At 39.3% G+C, this 24,686-nt stretch overlaps 1 protein-coding gene across 1 annotated transcript in view; it reads right to left on the bottom strand.

The window, feature by feature from the left end:
* Positions 1–219: 219 nt before the first annotated feature.
* The window catches only part of LOC106651654 (headcase protein), a 61,022-nt gene continuing 36,555 nt past the window's right edge, over positions 220–24,686 (bottom strand). The window contains exons 3-5 of the mRNA XM_014370275.2: positions 7,337–7,525; positions 7,054–7,239; positions 220–6,756 (exon numbers count right to left, since the gene is read on the bottom strand). Of these exons, the coding sequence (XP_014225761.1) occupies positions 6,583–6,756; positions 7,054–7,239; positions 7,337–7,525 (549 nt within the window). The 3' untranslated portion in view covers positions 220–6,582. The remainder of the gene's footprint in view (positions 6,757–7,053; positions 7,240–7,336; positions 7,526–24,686) is intronic.

Genomic DNA, 24,686 nt, shown 5'->3' with positions numbered 1-24,686 from the left:
GGTTACTTTTTCTTTTTCATTTATGTACATTTGTACCTTTGCCAACGAATTTACTCACTTTTTTCAGGAAATAGTTTTGTTCAAATAACTGACAATCGAGCCCCTAGAGAGCCAAAGAAAATGATATAAAATTATGAAACATATGCATGAAAAAGCTGTAAAAGAAAAATAATAAACAAGAGGATAATTAAAATAAAATAAGAAAACACAAATAAATAATTCGTTAAAGACATTTCACTTTATTGAATGTTCGAGTTATTCATAGTACGATAAACTTAATAAAAACAAGAAAAAAAGATGAAAAAAGAAATGTGTGAATATTAAGCAATTTTGTTGTTGTTTTCGTTCTTGACATTACCAAGACTAAAAATATTAGAATTTTGAAAAAATAATTTGAACTAAAACGACCAATTGAGTTGTAATTATGATTATTAGTGATAATAATAATTCATTAACCAATATGGACGTCACGCGAAATACTAAAATTAAACATAATAAAAATTATATTATGTAAAATGAAAAAACCTAAAAACAATCATTCACTTTTCCACCCTTTTCAGTACAATTATTCAGTTATTCTAAATCTATGTACATTCCACCGATTCTAAACTTTTTCTTTTTTTTTTATTAAACAATAAGATATCCACTTTACTCATAAATAAAGCAATAATGACTTCAATTGCTGACTGGGAACTCCATTACTTATATATTTCAACCGTAAAGATAAAGAGAGTTTGAAAGACAGCCGGTTTAGCATGATTTTTTTTCATACATATTAGTTTATCTTGTAATACTGACATAGCGTGACGTTTTTTTCGTGTAAAGCCGATCGAAGTTTTTAATATAAAATTTATAATTTCAAACACAATATAATTCAAACATTTTCGTCTAATTACGGATTTATTTATTTAGTAATTTGATTTAGATTTCTGAAAATACAACTTCGATCCACGTAGGTCACAAGTAGCCAGAAAATAAAATTTCAAAAACAAGACGAATGAAATTATCGCTCACCAGTAGCACGGCACTAATATTAAAATATTTTATAAATATCAGATTTTTCCCTTTTTTACTTATTACTCACAGATTTCGTTTTCGCTTTTTTTCTTGTCTGTATGATACCGTTTGTTGCAGTCATTATTCGGAAATGTCACGTTACATTTTATTTTCATGGCGCATCACACAATTCGTTACACAAAACAGCACTCGGGGAAGGGGCGTAATCGTGTGAATGAAAATTTTTTACACTGTGTAATATTTTCCTACTTATTAAAAATGCAAAAAAGAACGACATGGAAAATTTTCGTGAGAAATATCTCCGCAATGATCGCATCGAGATTTGCCTCATAATCAGTACCACAATTATTGTAATGTCCTCTATTTTTGTTGTCGTTAGTAGTTTTACACATACGGTTACGTATAACATTGGTACAATATAAGATTTTTTATTTGCTTTGTCCATCATAATTGTAATATTAAAATGCGATAACGAGGGATAAGTAAAACAGGCAATTTAACTACATAAAGAAACAATGAAAATCAAGTGTTTTCTTTCTATTACTTATTAATTGAGGTATAACGTATGTAAGTCAATTAAAGCCGTATTCATGGGCTTTTTACTCGACTCATTTGTTTATGATTCTAGACACATTCATTCACATTATCGACAACGCTCCAATCGTTCTGCGCGAATTTTGGGTGCGATTGAAATTCCTTCAATCACCTCGGTGGGACGAAGGCTCGCGAAACAATGCACTGTGATTTCGCGAATCCTTTGTTCATAATAATAAGATCGGTAGCTTGATCACGAAAGCCCAAGTAAATGTTTTTATCCCGCCAAACCGTGGCCACCTTATCTGCCTGTAGGTTTCATTCACACATTATTTAATTTAATAAATTGATTTTCTAATTGCCTACTATTAAACTTATTTTCTATTTGTATGAATAAATGGGATCAACGTTCGTAAGATGAGTACCTCGATTTTACGCGGCCGTTGATTTTTTCGGTCTCGTGATGCGGTTTCTGATTTTATTTTATTTTGCGCTGAGATTGTCTTTCCTGCTAGGAAATCATTCAAAGTGATCGAAAAGTGTAAAAGTACTTTTTACTCGTTGCGCAGCCGCATTTTGGCTTGACAAATCTCGGCTCTGTGTTAATTAATTTTATTACTTTAATTTTTTTACGTAAAAAATACCTACAAAGTTTTCCTACCACAGCTGAAAAAACCTTAACGCCTATACACGATATACACTTCTAAAAATTGTATGACATATCTAAATATACACATCAATACAATAAAAACGATACACTTGAGTCGGAAACGGCTCATAATTTAGTTTTGGGGTACTCCTCCACTTAAAAATTTATTATTTAAGGTCCTCGCGACTTTTCACGAGTTTTTCATAGTAAAAAAAATTGAATCGTCAACATTTAGTTCTTTATTACTTTTGTATATTCGCGCTTTATGCGATCGATTCACCGAGTACTCGCCGCAGCGACCGATCCACGCGTTTTCCTAATAATCATTATTCTATATACGTACATAATATATAATATATTTTTGTATATATATTTATATATGATATATTTTACTCGCCATTAGTTTCATCATCCTTATTAGCACTAATAAAGAAGAAAAAATGAAAAAGTTTGTCTATTATATTAATATAAAATTTGCGTCTGTGTGGGTGTATACACCACATTATCTATTATATAATATTTATATGACACAAGTTATGTATCCAGTTTTTTTTTTGTAATTATAATATTTATAGAATCCTCGTAGTAGATGCAATTTTTTGTTTTGTTTATAATCCTCGCAACGTTCAACGTCGTACACGTGCGCATTACTAGCTATACCGACGACGAAAACCTTCAGTTTTTATCTTGACTCCTTTCTCATATTTCATATATTTTTCATCAGTATTTTGTTCAATCGCAAAAAATTGATATTCATCGGAACCAAGTGCGATACTCCTCTTTTTTCTGTATATTTTTATTTTTAAAATCCGCAATGCCTTAGCCATTCACACGCGTTCATGCACACATTTAATTAAATACATTCTTACCTACGCACACTTATTATCCGAAAAACCGAAAAAAGTACACGTTAAAAATTTATATTTATACCGCTTCAGTTATGGTTTGTTTAAAATTCTACTACCCTCACCCAAACGAGTTACTGTCACAAATTACACTAGTACAAAAATGTTAGATCGGCCGTTACATAATGTAACAAAATGAAAAAACATGACAATACATTTTTTCTTTGTTGTACTTTTTCAGGCTAGTGTGATATAAGTGATTATCATTGAGTTTTAAAATTAGGAGGACAGATTCATTTTTGTGTTGATTCGAAAATTGCACTTTTCAAAACGTTTTAATCTTCAAAATGCTGAAAGGGCTAGCAAATTGGTTATCAAGACGATTGTTCGTTTAAATTTAATTTAAAATAACTACAAATAATAAAAAATAAATTAATCACAATAATTTGAATATCATCAGATGAGCACTTACATAAAAACTCATATCTGTGAGTGATTTACTCATTTTTAATAAAAAATTTTAGATCTCGATATTTAAAACTTGGTGAAAATCACTTATATATAATAATAATTTTTTACTGAATTTTTTAGTCAAAAACTAGACACTAATCTTTGGTTACATGGGCCAAAACGACTAAATTATATAATTATAATAATTCAAGATGAATATTGAAAAAAAAAAATTACGTAACCGATCATTGTAGTGCTTGTACAACAGTAGCTCGCTTATTCCGTTATTTGTGGACTGATGACTAAAATTATTAGCGTCTTAATTATTACACTTGCGCATAGTGTATATTTAATGTTACCGATAAAATCTGTTATGCAATCATAATATTAAAAAAAAACTTTGATAAGATTTTTCTGGAGTTTTAAAAATTGTAAACAGCGAATTCAAAAAAGTTATTATATTTGTGTAATTCTATAGCGTCATTCGAACTACGCATTGATAGAACAAAACTTTGAGGGTAATCAATAACAGCCCTATATACCAGATACATCGAGCTAATAAAACAATAAACTATCCTTATACTTCTCTAGTCTAAAGCTCTAAATCGGTTGGTGCGTTCCTTAAACTGAAAGCTCAAAATCGCTTTTAGCTTATCGCTTATATTTTTTGTCAGTTTCTATTTTATTTGTAACGCGTCGTTTTTCTTATTCCCATCGATCTTGATTTTCTATTTGTATGTGTTTTGATATAATTATTTAGATATGATGCATATTTTCCTCTTGAAGTAGTAATTTGCACAAGTTCGCATTTGGCACTCTGAGAAACGTAAGAGTGAAATGAAAATAGCTTTACTTTCAATTGCCACAAGTGTGTTTCATCTCGCACGAGTAGCTAAATCGTTAGTTCTTGATGTAATTGTATAATCATATAAAATCGCCTTATCCGCATAGTTTTGTAAAAATAAATTACACAATTACGGGCGTAAGCGAAATTATGTTTTTCAATATTATCTCACGCGACAAGATTTTTTCCTTTTACGGAGGAATAAAAGCAAAGTGAAATAAGGCAATATCATGGTAATAAAATACAAATCCGTACTGTGTCGAATTGGATTGATATTGATAACAGATGCTAATATAAGAATGAGAGGTGCAAGACTACCGGTATAGTTGGATAAGCAACGACCAGCATCACCAAGAAATTTTTTATCAATATCTTTTTAAAGATATGAATTTTATCAACCCTTTTAGCTCGTCTCTTATGAATTTTTTTTTTGACGTAGAAGTCGATGATCAAGAAACATTTGATCGATTTAGTTAAAAGTTGAATTATTGAGATGAGCAATCTAGGTTAAGAATTATTTTAATATCATTGAAATATTCAAATTTTATGTGGGTCGTAGATTCTTAAACAAAACAACATGGCCGTCTAAATGTATAAACTAATAAAATGTAAAAAAACAACGCTCGATTATCTAAGTAACAAACAATAGTACTCTTTGTTAATATTATTCTTTATCATTTCCATCAACTTTTCTGTATATTAAAAACTGAATTTAGGGAAAGCGACCCAGTGATTGACTGACACCCAGGGAACGACCGTTTTATAAAATGTGTTATGAAAAACAATTGAAAAATACATCGGTATGGGTGTTACTCAAGTCTTCAGCAAATGTTGCATCCTATTGTCTATGTCCAATCATCATGTAACAAGGAAAAAAGAGTAGATGAATATTCAAAAGTGGTTATTTTCTGGACGAATGCAATCAATCACTGGGCAAAGTACCTTAATCCTTTTTTTTTCAAGAAAAAAGCACATTTCTTATAATTCGATAGTATAAACCCCATCGCTTTTTCGTTAAACGTACTGTAGGATCCGTATGATTTTTAACATTATTTGTACGTTGGTAGCCGATTTTGGTTTTTATGTGTACAATAAGCCTCCACATCTTTTTCTTATGACGATTTTTAATCTCTTACAGCTTGAATTGATTGAAAAATAAACGTTTGAATAACCTGTAGATTCATGAGATATTTAGATCGAAAAATCAAGTCTAAATCGTTTTAATGATTTTTTTCCGACAATTGCAAATTATACAATTACAATTAATAAACGCAAAAATTAATTTTCCTACTTACATTCATAAAAGGCCTAACTATATTGTACAAAGTGTGCGTCGCTCAATCGTGTGAAACGACGCAATAATCACACGCGCTTTTTTAGATATGTGAAAAAAAATTAAAAAAACGAACTCTTAATGTCATGAATCTACAGGTATTGAAGTCGAGCCGAAGAAGGTCTTGCAGCTCGAGGTGTGAAAAATCAAAAACCGTAAAGCGTTGGACGCTTCGTACATATTATATAGGGCGAATCAATTCAGGCCAGCCATTTAGTTAAAAGACTAATTCTTTTCTCCATTTTCCATCAAGTGCACTATTTTTCAGTAATAGCTTGCTTAAATTATCATTATTACTATAGAGGATCATGATAGGCCGCTATTTAGGCGTTCTTTTTGTCACGATGTGATATCAATTATAGATATAATTTAAAAAAAAAACTACACATACGTACATACGCATTTTCATACACAAACATGCACACGCACACACCAATTCACAGAAATATTGCTTCCTCTCAATATTTGCATCATGCATACGTTCCTCTTCGGTCTTCTTCTCCGCTCGGCGCAATTATTTTACCTTTGTCTATCCGAATAATCTATCTTTTTGAGACGTCATATTTTTAACTAAAACATACTTCTTATTGACAAGAAGATATGTAGGCAGTGCTTGGAGCTGGGCCCTTCAGAGTAGTGTAGCCCTCAATAGTGCCATCAGTGGACTGGAAGAAAAGTTAGTTGCTTGTTGATGCTGTTGCTGCTGCACTAATTTCAACTCATCCGAAAAACGAGCCGCCTGCTGCTGCTGCGTTGTTTGTTGCTGTTGTTGTTGTTGTTGTTGTTGTTGTTGTTGTTGTTGTTGTTGATGTTGTTGTTGTTGCTGCTGCTGCTGTTGCGGCTGCTGTTGGTGATGATCAAGTGTCCAAGATTTCGAAGCGACGTTGGAAATGTTCAATTTCTCTAATTGTTAGGGCCAAGGGCTGTAGAGCTGGAAGTGCTCGCGTGTAAAACAAGAAGAGAGCGGCTTGACAAAGTGAGCGTCGACGGCTCGACAAGTAGGACAGGCGAAAACTCGACTATAGTCCGAGTAGAAGTTCAATCGCTGATGAGGATAGATCAGCGGCTTGTGGCAGCTGTTACACTGTGGGCATAAGAAACAAAAGCAACGACGTTTTTTTCGTTAATTTCGAAACAAAAAACAGAGACGATCAAATTTCACGTAACGTGCTTTATGTAAGATTAAAAGGCCCGAATGCTACGAAACCGGGCGCTTGTGTTTCTGGGCCAATCAAGATATGAGCTGTATATTATAATAATATAACACAAGTATAAAAGGACTGCATCAGTGCACGTGAAAGTCATGTTAAAGCGATGGTCTCGAGCGTGAAATATTATTTTACTTATTTTCTTTGCGTGCAAAAGACGACGAGAGGCTTACCTTGAGACGTTCGGTGCAGCAGGGCATAGCAGCGAATATGTCGTAGCTGTACATGGTGCCGAGGACGAGGCTCGAGCCGTCCCAAGGCTGAGTGCAGGATCTGCAACGCACCGGAGAGCCGCCGCTGCCCTCGAGACAGCTCATGCATACCGCAGATAGGAACTGCGTGCGACCCTCGACCTTTACCTGCGCACGTTTTAAAGCACATTTTTTTGCGTTAAATTACATTTGTATGCGAGACGAGGACGCGAAGAAGCGAAGGGAAGTGTTTGTTTTTCTTTACCTGAGCGCAAGCGGTCGAGTGCTGCCTCGGAGATAAGAAGAACGTACCATCGACCAAGGGGTATCGATCAAAGACTAGCATCGCTCCACGACAAAGCACGCAAGATACCCGAGACCACTGCAGTGCGGCGAGAGTCGACAGGATGAAGCATCTTGTGTCGTCGTTGCCGTGATTACCTTCATCTTCCATCTGCAACAAATAAACAAACGAAAAATACATTTTATCTTTTCCTTCGCTCTGCCCTTTTTTTTACATCCTTCATAAATTTTCTTTCTACGAGCACTTCCTCTCTTTCTCTCTCGCTCTCTTGCCTCGCGTCAAAATATACATTATTTTGCTCGGCTCTCTTTTCTTTCTTTTTACTTTCTCCTCGACTCTTGCGCCGCTTGCAAACTTCGGGGCGTTCTGTGCATATTTCATTCTTTTTTACAGCGCCAGAGAGAGAGAGAGAGAGAGCCTCAACGCGCGTGTACTTACATAACATGCGAGAAGTACAAAAATGAAGAATCGAAATAATACAATGGGTGTCGTTCGTAGTAACCTTAGCCTTGCAGCGGTGAGAGAAAAAAAAATTATTAATCCTGAGAGAGGGGAAAAAAGCGAGCAGCGCCAGAAAATTCGTGACAAAGGACAAAATTAAATAGCCTTAGGGTTGGCGCAATAAGACGTGGGATATGCAAACTCAAGTTTAGTACGCTTGTCATGTTTGCCATCTGTCAGCAGCGTGATGATCTTTTGTTGCTTTAAAAAAACACTCGAGAGAAATTTTCATTGCAAAAATAATATAATATTTACAAGTAACCTCAACAAATAACTGGTAAGCCTTCAATACCGAAGAATGAATCGCGCGTTTTTCCCCCGTGCAGTAACAATATTTCAATTAAAAATCAATCGCTTGTCTGCTGTGACGATCTCTCTGTCAGCAGAGAAAGAAGAAAAAAAAATACCAGATACAAATCCCTTCGTTTTTCGGCACTATCAGTTCGTATAAGCCACACCAATTTATGTTCTCCCGGTATGTTTAAGCTCTTTTTTCGGCTTCTCCCGCATGTGTGCGAGCGCCGATAGGAATAGGGAAATAATTTCGAGCGTTGGTATAGGGAAACTCGTAGATATAAAAAAAGCCCAAAGTAAACACGATAGATGGGCGAGCAAATTTTGTCGAAAGCGCATCCTTTGTTCGTTTCGAATTCATACTGTGCGAGGCGTGCGCGCGTCGATTTATCTCGAGAGCCTGTCTGTGTATTATGAAAATCCTACATCTCCTTATCTCGGCGCGTACGGCAAGTGAAAAAGTTCGCGAACTTTAACCACGCCAGAATTCCACTTTGTTTTGTCGGCTACTTCACTCTCGCCTCGTATTTTTTATTTTTTCTTTTTTTAGGGATGGGCGCGGGTAGAAAGTTGCTGTTAACCGATCTTAAGTTTTGTTAATATTTCAACACGATCCAAGCGAGCTGTCTATTAACAAAAAAATATATATTCAGCGTCACGACCTCTCAAATGTTTCTATAAAGAGAGAAAAAAAGTCGTGAAGCGTCTCTTGAAGCACGATACAGTTTGCCGATAAGCGATCATCGCGCCCATTGTCAACATCGAAATTCCGTGTTCGCCTTTCAACTCACGTGTATATTATTTTGATGGAGTATCATCCCCTTTCGACGACATCTTTCACCTCTGCGTATACTTACGCATTGATTAAGCATCATATAGAGGGGGTTCACGTATACACACACGTAGGCGAATGGGCATAAGGACACGTTTTGGAGGGATGAATTTTTTCTTTGTTACGCTATGTGTCGCTGGAGACAAAGAATTCTTAGCACTAGGTCAACCCTGGCACGAAACGTCAGTTTATGTACATTCTTTGTTTCACGCGTCTCTTTTTCCCCCCCGTTGCACACCTCTCGCGTGGTATTTTGGAAAAGACAGACTGATTGATAGCTCTTGAAGAGCTGCTACACACTGTGTGTGTGTGTGCGCGCGAGCAACACGTGGCCCGACTCGCGCGCGCGACCGTAGGCTGCCTTTTCCCGATGGTCTTTTTGTTTTCTTTGTCTGCTTTGGTTCAAAGCTCTAAAATAGTGTCGTTGTGTATTTGGCTCGTCTTATCTATACGTGGAAAAATCATCTGAATATAAAGACATACTTTTTTGTGGTTGTAAGTGTCATTGCAAGACACGAAGTGTACTTTTTGTTGATTGTGAAATCGAAAAAAGGCGTGTCCTTCGTATGAATTTGAAGTATAACTGTGACTTGCAAATTAGTAATTTATCTAAAATATATTTAATTTAGATTGTTTCTTTTCAACGAAAATAAAAAATGATGTCAGTATTTAAAAAATTTGTGCGGAAGATTTTTGGAAAATCAAACTGTCTACTTTATTAAAGCTCAACCTCGAGTCGAGCCAAAGACAATCGAAGTTATATATCCATCCTCTCGATTTTCATGGTAGCGCCCTAGGCTGGGCCGCCGAGCTTATCTTGTGCACTTTGTCATCGTTGCGCGTAAGTATTGTTGAAAAAAAGACAAAATTATACAGATATAACGTGAAAGGTACGTACGACCCTCGCCAAGAAAGAAGATTAGAATTTCAGCGAAGGGAGCAGTCTAGGCAGAGAGTGCGCGCATGAGCGAAGCGCATCGCTCGCGCACATAAATCACGCGTCACGCAAGTTGTCGTCTCTTCGTATCGTCGAGCTTTACTCTCTTTCTCTTTCTCTCTGTAGCTGTCATAGTCGTCAAGCGAAAGCTGAGCATTTATCGTGTCTCGTTCACTGTTTCATTCATTCGCTTTAGCCGTTTTCCCCCTCGTATGTTGCATATGGCAGCAACAATTTTTGTAACTTTTTGTTGTTTGACTTTGCGAATATAAAGAGGATTCGACTGCTCTCTTTGTGTCGAAGGCTGGATATTTTCGTATTCACATTTACACTGAAATTACTATCGCGTACGCGCGTATCGATTGATAATTCCTCGCGAGCAGCTGATCACAATATTGTCGGATATGATGAGTGTGCATACTTTCTCTCTCTCTAGCACTTTTCTGATCGTATATGAGAAGGGCGTACACTCGCTAATTAACAAGGCGACCCGTTGATGCCTCTTTGTTCGAGCTCGGCTCATCACGTGACGAAGGGAAAAAAGTTTTTACAAGCTTGTTTTCGCATGCCCGCGCTCATGCACGTGTGTGCGTATGTGAGTATGTACGGAGGAGGGCTTTAATAGCCTCCTACGCGTTTCGTGTGATTACATTAAATCCCGAAGGAAAATTATGACTGTATAAAAGTAATGACGTGCGATTTACGTTGCGTGCCACGCCGAAAATAATAATAACTATGAGCGCGGCCCGACACATATGTCTAATCGCTCGCCGTTTAAGATTTTCATCGAGCTATATTTTCCCTTTAATTCGCATATATACGCGTGCGTACACGTGTGCTCCTACTGCTACTCCTCGTTGCGTGGTAATGAGTCATTGTGTAGCTGCACCGACTGCAATTATCGAATTGAATTAACGAATAAAACTTGTTCGCGACGGTTTTTAATCTAAAACAAGAAAATAGATTTATATGCGAATGACGAAGCTAATATTACACCGAAATTATTTTGGCAACTTTCCCATTCCGAATTCTGCCCGAGTCGCACGCGTGTACCATAATACACAATCGTCGAAATTCGAATCTTTGCACAAGGATTTTCCAATCTCGACATCGAGCGGGGTGAGGAAACTTTCTAACCAATAAGTAAGGGCAACAGCATGTTTCCACGAGCAAAAAAGTTTGCGGAATGAGAGGAAAAAAGCCATACTCGGGGAACGATGTAACGTCGCCGAGCGGGGGAGCAGCCTCGTCCCTTTTTCTTATTATTTCACTTTAAGGAGACGCGCACACTCCAACTTTTCGACCATGAAAGAGAAAAAAGCGAGTCTTAGCAGCCCCCAATCAGACTGCTGTTGTCTTTCTCTCTTCTTTTTTTTTTTTACTTATATATATGTGTGCGCGATTTCTTAACTAAATCAACGATTTGTCCCAATGTCTATTCCTCCGAACTTTCCGTTATAGCCAATTTTCGTTCCAACTCTCTTCACTTTACAGTCGATCGGATTGCTCCAAGGAGGGACAAAAAAGCCAGCTTCAATTATACTTCAAGAGCGAGACAGAAGGAAATTGAATTAATTTTTTCTTTTCTTTTTCAGAACGTGTTCTTAACCACCCCTGGAGCAGACTTTTGACATTTGATTTTCGATGATAATTAATGATTCAACTCGAGATAATTTCATTGTCTACGGTAATGTGCAAGCTCACCAAATGATGCAATACTTTTTATAGGCATTATTGAATGGATTTTTACCTGAAACAGAAAAAAGACCAAACTCATTAGTATGGATATTCAAGCTTTTAATTATATATGTGATTGAATAATTATTTGGAAGACAGAAGTGAAAAGAAGTGTCAATTACTGAACTGGGAGAAGTCGTTATATTTTACGCAATTTACCTAGAAAAACCCGAATTGTGAAAGTAGCGCGATAAACAGGACGCGAGGGTGATATAGTTAGCGCCAAAAATCGAAACTCATTTAAGGACAAAAACCACTGGCTTTTTGCGTTTTCCCTTTGAATATTTCATGCAGGCATCGTAACACTCACTATTGGAAGGGGAAAAAAATATTAGCTCTCGTATGGTCGTATGCTTCGATCGTCGTCGTCGTCGTACACGCGGGAATTTAATCAGTGAACGGCTACCGACGCCTATGCGCGAGACAGAGGACGAGGTACGTTTATAACGTTCGATGACCGGTGCGTTATTGGTATTCCAGTCATAGACAGACACACCGCAGCTATTGCAATGACGAACTTGAATATGTCTATATTGATCCCTCTCCATTGCGTCAACTATAATATGCAAAGCCCGTAGTGCGAGCGTAGAAGCCAGTCGGTTGCTGCACGTGGCACGTATATGCGGGAAAAATTAATTACTCAATATAAGAATATATCCAGAGAGAGAGAGAGAGAGAGAAAAAGCATGTACGAGGCAAACGATTTATTCGCGGATCGATTTTCCTTGTGTTTCCCGGATTGCTTCAATCTTCTCTGCGCGGCTCGACGTCGTTGTCCGCACACGCGTACTGGGAATTTCAATTAACGCACCCGAGAGGCGTGCGTATTGCGCGTTGAAATTCATGAAAATGAAAGGGATAAAATATTTATGCGCGCGCGCGCATAAGTACGTAATAATTCGTTGCGGCACCTATCAATTATCGTTCAAGCAAGCAGGTGATTTTGAAATTAATTTTTGAAGAAAGAAAATTTAGTCAACTTGGCGCGGCTTATACAAAGACTGCACACGCTTACACCTTTTTTCATTGTGCACCGACGCAGCTGCATTGGCATATTTGAACGAACGCGGTAGTCGTTTAATTTTTTCACTCATAAAGCGAGAAAACGAGTAAATTGAACTTTCGTCAATCTTGATCGATGACTTCTTTTATCACGGAGGTCTATAATTTTTTCTGACGACGGGCGAGAACGAGTTCTGGGCGAAAAAGATAAAAAAATAAGTTGCACACATTCGCTTTCGGAAAAGCTACTTTCTATCAAATATTCTCGCGTACACTTTGAAATGTCCAATTATTTCCCGGTTTCACGCGAACTTTGTGGTCGTCATCTATACGTATAGGCATAGCCACGCGTTTTATGTGTGGCAGCCGAAGCATAAGGGCTATGCACGCCACGCAGCACGGCCCAGTATGTGGATTTATCATTCCTGCGAGGTTGTAAATAACCTGCGATCTAACGACTCGTCGCGCAAGGATCGCGTGACGTACGAATTTTACACTTAGCCGTGCGTGATAAATAATAGAATTCATTTTTTGCCTTTGTGTATACTTCATTTAGATAATGCACACGCTAATGCTAATTTGTAAGTTCACGCAACTGCGCGATTCGGTTGTCACAAGCTCGCGCGCTGCTATAAAGTAGAGCTTTTTTTCGCTCTTTGTTTGTTTGTGCAAGAACTGGTTGTACTCCAAGTGCACGAAAATAAATCTCGGCCGCGATGAATTGATATTCGCAAGTGCGCGTTTCATGTTTACCCGCAACGAGTAGCGAAACATTCGCAAATTGAATTACTCTCTCAGGTGGTCTCGAGTCCAACCAAAAAAAAATGTTTATAACTTTATCAAAATTTGTTTTACCGGTCTCGAGCTACCATTAAAGCTAAATTTATCCTTTAATAGACTATAGTAAGCACAAATCAGCGAATCGTTAAAAATTTCCCATGCAGAGACTATGAAAAGCTTCGGAACTTGTAACTTAACGCTCCGATCGTAAATTAACGTTTCTCCGGAATATTTATTATATCACTGGGCGAATGCGAAAAATGCGACTCGTTAAAAACTCGTTTTCAAAATTACACGCGGTAAATCCGATTGCGGCGACATGAATAATAATACACGGTAGTGGACACATGTTCAATTTGATAAATTACAGTAACCTTTCAATAACCAGTATTGTTAATAGTCAAGAATTGCATTTTTTCCAAAGAATGTAGTAAAAGTACGTTTCAAATCGAAGATACGCAGAAAAAAAGGAAGGCTTATTTTAGTTTCAGTCGTTAAAAACGCATGAATTTTCCTGCATGCGTGCCGCATAATAGCGCATTATTTATGGATAGTTTCGTCGCTGTATATCGCGTCTCGAAAAATTTTCACCGCGGGCATAAATTATTAAATTGTTTATATTTCTGCAACTTTTCTCTTGTTCGGCTCTAAAGCAACAAAATGAATAAAGATTTTCTAATTACTAATAGCAACCACATCCAAATTACTCAAATTGTAAGCGGCGCTTTCTTAATTTTTACGGCGATCTTTTATCCGCACGGCGAAAAAATAAATACAAGGAAATAAAACAAGCAGGAGCCAGGCAGCGGCGGCAGCGCAACTTACACTTTTACGCTTTCACGAGCATCGGCGTCAACTGCGGAGCTTGAAGGGCAGTCAGCAGCGAGGTTTTATGAAAGATTCACGGGTCGAAAGATTAAGAGAATGAAACTCGACTATACGCGTTCTTTATATATTCACGGAGCGAAGTAAAAGAGAAAGCGAAAACGGGAAGGCGCGCGCGCGAGCGGCACTCCCTTTTCGAGCTACGTCTTGGCTTTGTATGCGTCGAGGAGGAAGACTGCCCGAGTACTTTGGCGGAATATTGCAAAATTAGAAAATGATCGATATTAATAAATTATCTAACTCGACCGACGATTTTCCTTCTGAAAGCATATAAAAAAAAGGAAGGGAGCGAGAGATAATCATCCCCTCGCTATATTCGAAATGAAATCTTTCTTTATCAGACGAGATGTCAAAAATAAGAGGGTGCTTCTGCGACACAATGGCTCGTTAAGTCGGGGGCCACGGCCGCTCGTAATCGTGGTAATATTTTCACGCCCGGAGTGTGGTGCGAGGCTCCTGCCGAAAATTAGCCGCAGGGAGGAAGTTGAAAGGACTTTAGCGCGCGCGGAAGTGAGATAAGATAAAAAAAATGAGTAGTATATATAATGCGGCCAACGAATATAATTCGCGCGCGGCGCGTTTATATCGTCCGAGCGCATCTGACGATGTATACGTTCGAGGGCCCTGCGTGTGGTGGCGCGGCACAGATGAATGAGCAAATTACGTGTTTCGTGCTCGAAGGAAATGTTGCTGACTTTTTTTCGCCAAGAACCTCGTAAACGTCAAATGTCTACGAAGCGTATCATCCAAAATCAACTCGAATGCAGTAACGTTATGTCCCTCGAGAAATTTATAAGAAAAGTTCAAGTAACTATATACTTTGGAAAAATTGGGCTATTATCGCATTATTCAGAAACAGTTCATATCCAGAAACTCCAGAGGCAAGTTAAACATCAAACACAATTCAGTAAGAAAGAAACGATGAACTTTTCAATATTTATTATCGAGCTAGACTAAAAGAACATAAAAAAATTATTGAAATTCGCAGTGCCAAAGAAACGCCCGTCACGACGGTACATCGATTTCATTATAATCTCGTTCGATTTCTCGCACATGTGTGCGAAAAAAAGCTATGAATTCAATGCAGTGCCTATATACACCCGATACAGGAGAAAAAAATGAAGCCTTGATTGACACCCGCTCGATAATATTCAATTTTCTCGGTGAGCGCAGAAAATATAGAGAGAAAGAGAGAGATATGATATAATAGAAAGTGACCCAACGGAAGCCATGCCGCCGCGCCGTATGACAGTATCGGAGCATATACTACTTTTTTTTTGTTCGACGCTCGCGCACTGTTTTCCACGAAGTGACTTTCGACAGTTGCAAAGCTTTTTTCCCCCCAGCACGCCTGTGTACTAGTATGCAAGGCTTAACATCAAAAGGAAACTATGTGCTGCTTCGTGAGATGAAGTTGAAGTGCTGGTAACGAGACGTGCTGTCGATACGCCGAGCGCGTATAGCTTTCGCAGGGGTGAGAAAAAAGATCGCGTTAAAATCACATGAATTTTTCATACGGAGAAAATTCGACGGAACGCGGCGATATCATCTCTTTCGGTTTAATATTGCGAATCGTAATATATATATATGAGCTTCTTCGAAGGGCGGATGTGCCATTACTAAATAATCGAGCCAACCATGATATTTTACACCGCAATCTCGAATATGTTTATCTCGGAGCAGAAAAAAAATATTTAGACAATACGCGAGCGTTATTAACTAATTTAATTTATCTTGACGTACGAAGCCTAGAGATGTGTATTTACACACAAACAAACATACGTATAACTGGCTGCATTATCAGAGGGAAAGAGAGAAAAACCTCTTGCGCTTACGCGATCGCGCGCGAAAAATATAAGATAAATGCCATGTTCAGTACCATACATTGTCTTTTCTGATAAATAAACTTCTCCTCTCTCTCTCTCTCTCTCTCTCTCTCTCTCTCTCTCTCTCTCTCTCTCTCTCTCTCATTCTCGCTCGATAATTTTTCAGCGCAAAAAAGCTTTGCCAAAGATTCTTTATCGCCCAACGCAACGATAACCTTTATTATTGTGTGCTAATACTTTAACGCTTTGATACACACCAACAACGCTGAGAGAAGAAAAAGCCTTCTATAAATAAAACATTCCTCGCGAGCACGTGTTTTTTCGCATTTAATAATATTTTTCAGCCCAAAGTTTATTGTGCACGCACGCACGAGCAAGCAAACGACTTATCGTTCGCAATTGCCAAGCGGTAATATTCCACCCGAGATAATTGCAGCTGATCTGTACATATACGTACACTCGTATATTTTGTATACATATACGTACATATGCAGCGACAAATGAAGACGAATCTTCGACGATCAATTTGAAATTTTTCGGTCGTACTTACTTGTAGGAATAATTTAATTGGAGCTTCTACTCGCGTTCAGAGGCACATTGGATATGAATTTCCGAGTTTTCGAGCGAGGAAGTTGCTATGAGTCAAATTTCACGCACGGTAAATTGGTCGAAGAAGGCAGAAGTATTCATAAGCGCACGGGTGCATGTATATGTCTGAGCAAAAATGATTTTTTGTCAAAAACACCGTGTACACACGAGTTCTTGGCAATTACATCGAGTGCATACCACGCACATACATACTCGGACAATTCCGCGGTTGTTCGCGACGCAGCGAGAGACACACGAAAAAGAATACAACGAAAACACACACACACGAAAGCACACGAGCGCAAAAAGATCCAGGAGAAACAAATGAGATGAATACGGAGAAAGCTGCGTGGAGCAGCCCTAGTATACGTATACGCGTGCGTTCGCTGACTCGATTTTGAAACGCTGCCAAGCGCACATAGCGAAATAAAAATAACCGGGCGCAGAATGGAATTTTGCCGAAGCGAGACCGCAGAGAGCTTAGAGGTATAGAGGTGCGTGCGTGCGCGCGGGAGCACTCGCCATGGGACCCGATAGCTGCCTCTTTACTACGCGTGCACGGCTACGTAGTACAGGCGGCGCGGCAAAATATGAAGAATCGAGTACTGGGCCACGCGCGCCCAGTCGCAGCACGAGGGAGTAAAATTTCGCGCGAAACATTTTTCTGTATTTAATTAAAACAACAACAGCGCTATGTGTATACTTCAAAGTTGATATATTTAGCGAGGAGCTAATATTGTGGGTTATCGTTGCGCGCTCTCTGTCAATATTGGTGCAATGCGATATTGTTGCAGTTAGTTGATTTTATTTTAATTTCGATGCAATCTTGGCTCTCTGTTTAGATAACGAGGGGGGAAGAGAGCGAAAAGTACGCGACTCGAGCCGCAGATTGGCAAAACGATGTTTATTAGCCAACGATCGTATGCGCGATACGCGCGCGCCTTCTTCATAGGTAAATGACAACGATGAGACAGAGAAAGAGAGAGAGAAACGCGCGTACACGAGCTTTTTGCACACATTCTATTTTTACGCGCGTTTAGTTGCTCGCTCGAGCCTGTATATATATTCAACACTTTGGAGCATATGGAGCTCTCGGTCATTAGCATTTCAGATATGACAAATTTAAATTGTAAACATTTGACGAGAGGCTCACCAGTCGCGCTGCGAGCTGCCTGCGTGGCCGCATGCACTTCATCATATATATGCATACACAAGCGCCTCTATATAGACTGTACGCGTATAGAGCGAGCAGCGTTGGCTGAAAACTTTCTAGACGTTTCTATTCCTAATCGTTCGCGCGCTTACTCATGACTCGCTTCACTCGCGCGTTCATTGACTCGTGCAATATATGCTCCGTGACTATGTATATTAAGTGCCTCGCAGATTTGCATTCTTGTAAGCGCGTTCGAGCTAGCGCGTAATTACCACGCCGCGGAGCACTGCCAGCTCGAGCCTGTGCTGCTTATCTCTCTCTCTCTCTCTCTCTTTTCTCTCTCTGTCCTTGATAGCGCGTCCAGGATTCGACGACGACGAGAGAGAAGTACGTGTGCGTTTTAAATACATAATCCGCGAGCTGAGCGCACCCTCGCAGCTACTCTAATCCGTATGCGTTTTACGATTGCGCTTGCGATATTCCTGCAACTTGTCGATTCAGCTCAGCTCGACGCGGATCGCCGCGACCCAACGCCAGCCAGCCTGCCCATGAATTTACCATTAACTCGCAGCTAAGATATAAATTATACGCGCGCAAGCAAGCGGCTATTGCTTTAAGGCTGCGATACAGCCAATACGAACTTCAACATAGAAAGACAGAGAGAGAGAGAAAGAAAGGAAAGGAAAAATATATGCGCGAACGCACTCGGCGCTGCTGCCGCTGTGTTGCTGTTTAGTTGGTGTGAGCTGCGACGTCGTCGTAGCACACGAGCAGCTAGTGATAAAAATAGATATTCCGCACACCTGCTACAGTTGCATAGTACATTGCACTCGGGCAGAGTTGCCACCGCCAACTTCGTCGTCGTCGTCGCCGCCGCCGCCGCGTGACACTCATTTCGCTAGCTATGTAACGACCTGTGCGCAAGCAGCTCGCAAGCAGAGAAACATTGTCTATGCGCGCACGGCAATGTGCGTGAGCGAGCTAGCTAGCTCGAGCCTCGATGTCGATGACACTTATTATCATTGCCGCACCGACTCATATTGCGAAAACTATGACGACGACAATGTTGATGCGCTTTGAATTCTTATCAATACTCCGAATGCATGCTAATATTCTCTCTCTCTCTCTCTCTTCCTCTTCTAGGCGTGTTAGTAGATATAAACAAGTGTGCGTATTATAACTACCTCGAACCGCTACCAGCCGAACAAATAAATGTGAAACAAAATACAAGACGTAGTTCGCAGATGTTTTATCGCAATGAATTTTTGTCAATGCAGGCTCGTTTTTACTTGTAACGCAAAGATTTAGTGAATGGCATTCATATTGACAAAACGATATAGCTTTGAGAATGCTGCCAAATAAACGAAATACAACGTAAAATATTTACGAGCAGGATATCTTGCTTGGTCTATCTTTAATATGGGAAAGGAGCTTTTTAAAATTCAAGGAGCTTTCGTGGTTCTAACTATGAAAAAAGGTATTAAACTAATAGTTATCGACTTGACTCGAAAAAAAACCCTTATAATGGGAAAACATATTTAGCGTCCGAACGTAAAGTGAGCACAAACACGCGCCCTACACTACACGCTTATACATATCGTCTTTGCAGTCGAGTTCTGTTGACAGTTGCTGTAGTGTCAAGCGCTGGCAACAATGGCCTACGTTGTACCATCCGTAATCGCGATAAGAAATAGACACGATGCGTCTACGATTTCTCTGAACGTACGAATACAGGCCTGATATTGCCTCGGCTTCCAACTACATGTCTCTGTTAGAAAAGCACAGCGACTCCAAGTACTTTTTGCGAAATCAAACTGAATAATTGAAAACCTCTTTAACTAGCAGTTAGTCTTAATGTACAGTAATTGTCAGTATTGAAGCCAACCATCGTAAGATAGACTTGGAACAAGTCAAATAAAGCCAACACAGTCGCTCGATTATCGGAACCAAAGATGCATAAACAAAAGCCGTAGATAATGTTTTCAAAAGTATGGTATTAGAGCCTTAATTGTCTGCTACTATAGTTAGGAGCATTAGCAGCGAAGAAGAGCATCATCTTTTAACCCTTTACAAGTGAAAAACATGAATTAGCGTGACGTTGGTCGTTATGTCTCTTCAACGCGCAGATAAATACACGAAGCTTTTGTCTACGTCTTGCTTTGAACTTTAGCTTCCGACGAATATTTTTCTCTCGCGCGCATTACTCTCTCTCTCTCTCTCTCTCTCTCTCTCTTTCTCTTTTTCGTGGGTGTTCCTCCTCAACATCGTGTGCACTTGTGTCAGGCCATTCCCGAAATATTATTTTTAGCCCACCGAGAGAGTAATTTACTCTGCGGTGCGTGCACAGGAATCACGTGCGTACGGCTTTCGCTCGCAGATAATTATACACCCCGTGCATATGTCGCGCACGGAAAGGACTGCGCGACTACGAGAGAGAGAAAGATGGAGTAAACGGGGGAATCCGTAATTTATTCGTGACTCCGGCTGATCTATTGCTCGCTGCTTTTTTAACGAGCGACGAAAAAAAAATTACGCAAAATTGGTTACAATGAACTTACATAAGATATATTTAGCTTTGCTAGAAAGAAAAAACAAAATGCGTACGTGCAGGAAAAAAAAATTGTAATGCCAACTATTTGGCATTCGCGAGTTTACAACATCCGTACAGAGTTTTTATTGTTACTTTTTTTTCACCTTCTTTCTTTTCTTTTCTTTTTTTTCTCGTTCATAATCGATACTCTCTCGCGCGCATTGTATGTAGATACGAATATTGAAATTTACGACGATGTAAAATTATAACAACGTTGCGCGCATGCGGCCCCGGCCCCGACGTACACTGACACGTGCTGTGCGCGCTGGGCATGTATAACCGTTTTGCGAGCTTGTATAGCTAATAACGCGCGTAAGAGCCGAGTTCGCGCGCGCGCCCAAGCTGCAGCAGCTTCCTTCGAAGGCGTATGAGAAAGTTTTTTGACGTATGCGGAGTATAATATACGGGCTACTTAATGTCATGTCTCTTTTCTTTTCCTTTCTTCTTTTATACGCACACACACATACACACATGCAGCAAGTACACGAGCAAAAGAGAGAGAGAGAAAGAGAACCGCAATGGAGTGCACATAATGAAAAAAGAGTCTGCGTTATACGTCTGACGAGTTAATAAATGAATTGGCTCCGCAGCGCGCCCGCGATGTATTATAACGGTGTGCGCGTTTTCACCGTTGTGTATCCCCGCGACTGCTGCTGCTGCTGCTGCTGTATCTGCTCGTTAATGCTGGACCTCGATGGATGATTTTTATGAATTTCCTTTGCGACCGGGCGAGGAACCAATCCTCCGCGTCCAGCAGTCGGACGAATCAATTAGCGCCGACGGCATGAATGCGCGCTCGCGGCCGCTAAAAATTATTGCCTTTTGATGCGCCATTGACAGCTGTTTAATTTTTTTTCTCCTTCGTTTTGCCTCCGTACGGGCGCGCGCGGATTTATGAGGTCTCGATGCATACGCGCCGAGTTTCTAAAATAACTCATATATTTCGCGCCGTACACGTATTTATTTAGTACGCCAGCGTGAGCGAGCGCAGCAGCAGCAGCTTGCAGCGAGAAAGATTGATTGAAATAAAATTTATTTCGCCTAGGTGTAAACACCGTAAGGCGCATTGGCTTGTACAAATTATTATAATAATAATAATTATATATGTTACCGGCAAAACCCGCTTTTAGGCAAAAGTGACTTTTGCCTAGGCAAAAGCAAAAATGCCTAAAATTTTAGGCAAAACCCGCAATGCCTAAAAAAGTATAGGAAATTCCTAAATTTTTTAGGCAAAACCCGCAATGCCTAAGCAATTTTAGGCAAAACCCGCAATGCCTAAATAATTTTAGGCATTACTGTAAACACGTTATTATACGACTAGTCAGCATCTAAGCCGGACGTATTTGTTAGTTTTGTTTTGGATCTAACCCAATACGGATACAAGCCCATACTCTCACTATTTGAAAGAAAAATGGAAACTGAAAGCAATAAATGGAAAGAGCAGTTCCTCGCCGAGGCTCGAAAAAAAGAGCACTATAAAGTTCTGTCAATGGCAGAGATAGAAGATATTATTAAAGACCTGCTAATCGGAAAAGTCACGTCAAAAAAGTCTTTTCAGCAAATAAGACGTGCAAAACGATTCGATGTATTAGAAGTAGATGGTGTGAATCGACTTATCTCCAAGATCAAACCCGGTAATGGCATAAAGTATTATGTAGCGCTTGAAGATGTCTTTGATATCATTCAAGCCGCGCATATTGCGACTGGACATGGTGGTCGCGATAGGCTTTTGAAAGAAACTTCGATCAAGTACGCAAACGTTACAAGAGAATTGATAGAATTGTATTTAAACATGTGTGAGGTCTGTCACCAGAAAAAAATAAAGAGAAGGAGGGGGCTGGTATCCAAGCCAATTTTGCATGCAGAAATGAATAGTAGATGCCAGGTGGACCTTATTGACTTTCAATCATCAAGTGTCGATGGGTTTAAGTGGATAATGGTATACCAGGATCACTTGACGAAATTTGTCGTTCTGAATGCATTAAAAACAAAACGCGCAGAAGAGGTACGTAAAATTATGAAAATTACAATTACGAATTGACTTGAATATTTATTTATTAATGCAGGTCGCACATCATTTAGTTCGGATATTTTTGACCTTTGGTGCCCCGTGCTTGTTGCATTCCGATAATGGAAGAGAATTCGTGAACTCTATTATCAGTGAGTTGAAAATATTATGGCCTGAACTGATATTAGTCCACGGAAAACCTCGACACAGTCAATCACAAGGCTCTGTCGAGAGAGCTAACCAGGATATTGAAAATATGATAGCGACGTGGCTAATAGATAACAATACCAGCAGATGGGTCGATGCTCTACCTTTCATACAATTTATGAAGAATAGAGCATACCACTCTGGTATTAAACAATCGCCCTACAAAGCGATGTTCGGTATGGATCCGAAAATTGGCCTGGCTAGTTCAAGTCTTCCTAATGATGTTGCTAAAAAAATACGTGATGAGGATGAGCTTTTCAATGTGATTGAGAGCATTAGACAGGATGACATTCCTGTGCATAGTACATCATTAGGAGACGAATGTACTGAGCAACTTGAACATACACAGCTACTTGACACAGAACCAGCCGTATGTGATCAACGATGGGATGAACCGACCGCTCCTCAAAACCATAATATTATTGTATCGAGAAAAAGAGCTGCGGACGCTCTGGAACACCAGGCCAAGCGAATGAAAACAAGATCTGACAAGGCTCATACAGAAATCGAAGTAGGCGATTGTGTAATGATACCAATTCCTGATGTAGATCGAGCTAAAAGCGATTTACGCAATGTGATTGGTGTGGTGTTGGAAAAAAATGACGGCCTATATAAAATCGGATCAAAACATGGGATTATCAACAAACAATTTTGCAGGTAAAACGTACTACGTCCGTCCGTAATTGCTTCATTTCATTAACTTTTTTTTTATTCGTAGATCTGAATTCGATGTGTGCCGAAAAAATTTTTTGGCTAAATCTGAAGTACCACTACAAGAAATTTTATCATTGCGTACGATTGCGACTAAGCAATCAACGAGTGGAGGACAAGGCTTCTTCAAATGTACTTGCAAAACCGCTTGCAAGACAAAGATATGCATGTGCCGAAAAAATAACGTTTTATGTAATTCCAAATGCCACAATAGTTTAAGTTGCTGTAACAAATAATAACAAATTATTGAACTGATTTGACAAAGCTTAACTTAAAGTGAGCTTGGACTTTTGCACTTGAATAAATGCGTATTTTTTCACTTTACATTAATTTTTTACTTAAAATTTTTAGCTTACAGTAATGCCTAAAATTTTTTAGGCATTGCGGGTTTTGCCTAAAAAATTGTAGGCATTTCGGGTAATGCCTAAGATTTAGGAAGTTCGTATATTTCTGCGGGTTTTGCCTAAAATTTTAGGCATTTTTGCTTTTGCCTAGGCAAAAGTCACTTTTGCCTAAAAGCGGGTTTTGCCGGTAACATATATACATTTTTCGTCATTTGTAGTATACAAGAATATTGGAGCATAAACATAGCATGAATTATACATTCATTATAAAATTAGAGTTTACAAAGTTTAGTTGATCTATAAAAGACGTATCATTAGAAGTGGCTGTTCTCTCTATGTGTCGAGATGGAAGCGTGCTAATGAGTGCTGGGGAAATGAACTGCTGGGAAATGAAATGCTAGGGAAGGGTCTATAAGCTATGTGAGTCGAGTAAAAAGAGGAAAAAAGAATTGAGTATGAGTGAGGCTGAGAAAAAGGATTTGGTTGCTGTTATAATTCGAGAAAGGTTGTGTAGTTAGAGTGAGCTTCGAGGGATGAACATGTTTTTGAGCAAAGTTGTGATGTTGATGAGGATGATAGAAGAGGGATGATGTTAAGACAGTTAGAGAGAAAGCAGGTCCTCAAGACACAGAGGCAGTAGCATTCGGCCTGAGGTTCGCTGATGAGTTGGAAGCTGTTGTAGAAGAAAGCAGTGAGTTGAATCGCATCAGGTCAGCTTCTGAACTAATTGCAGTGAGTTGAGCATCTCGTGAACGACGCATGTATATGCGCATATCACGGATCACGGGATTCGGGATACGCTTCTCCTTCCTGATGGCCCAACATTTCTGGAGAAGTCGGTACTGCGCAGGTGGAAGTAGTGGCGACAAGTTGAGGTGGCTGGAGGTACTCTCGTGTAGTGCAAAGATGTTTGATG

This window comes from Trichogramma pretiosum, unplaced genomic scaffold, assembly GCF_000599845.2.
Source record: "Trichogramma pretiosum strain Unisexual culture from Peru unplaced genomic scaffold, Tpre_2.0 scaffold54, whole genome shotgun sequence".
Lineage (NCBI taxonomy): Eukaryota > Metazoa > Arthropoda > Insecta > Hymenoptera > Trichogrammatidae > Trichogramma > Trichogramma pretiosum.
The sequence above is the reverse complement of the archived record's forward strand: the minus strand, read 5'-3'. Positions and strand labels throughout refer to the sequence as shown.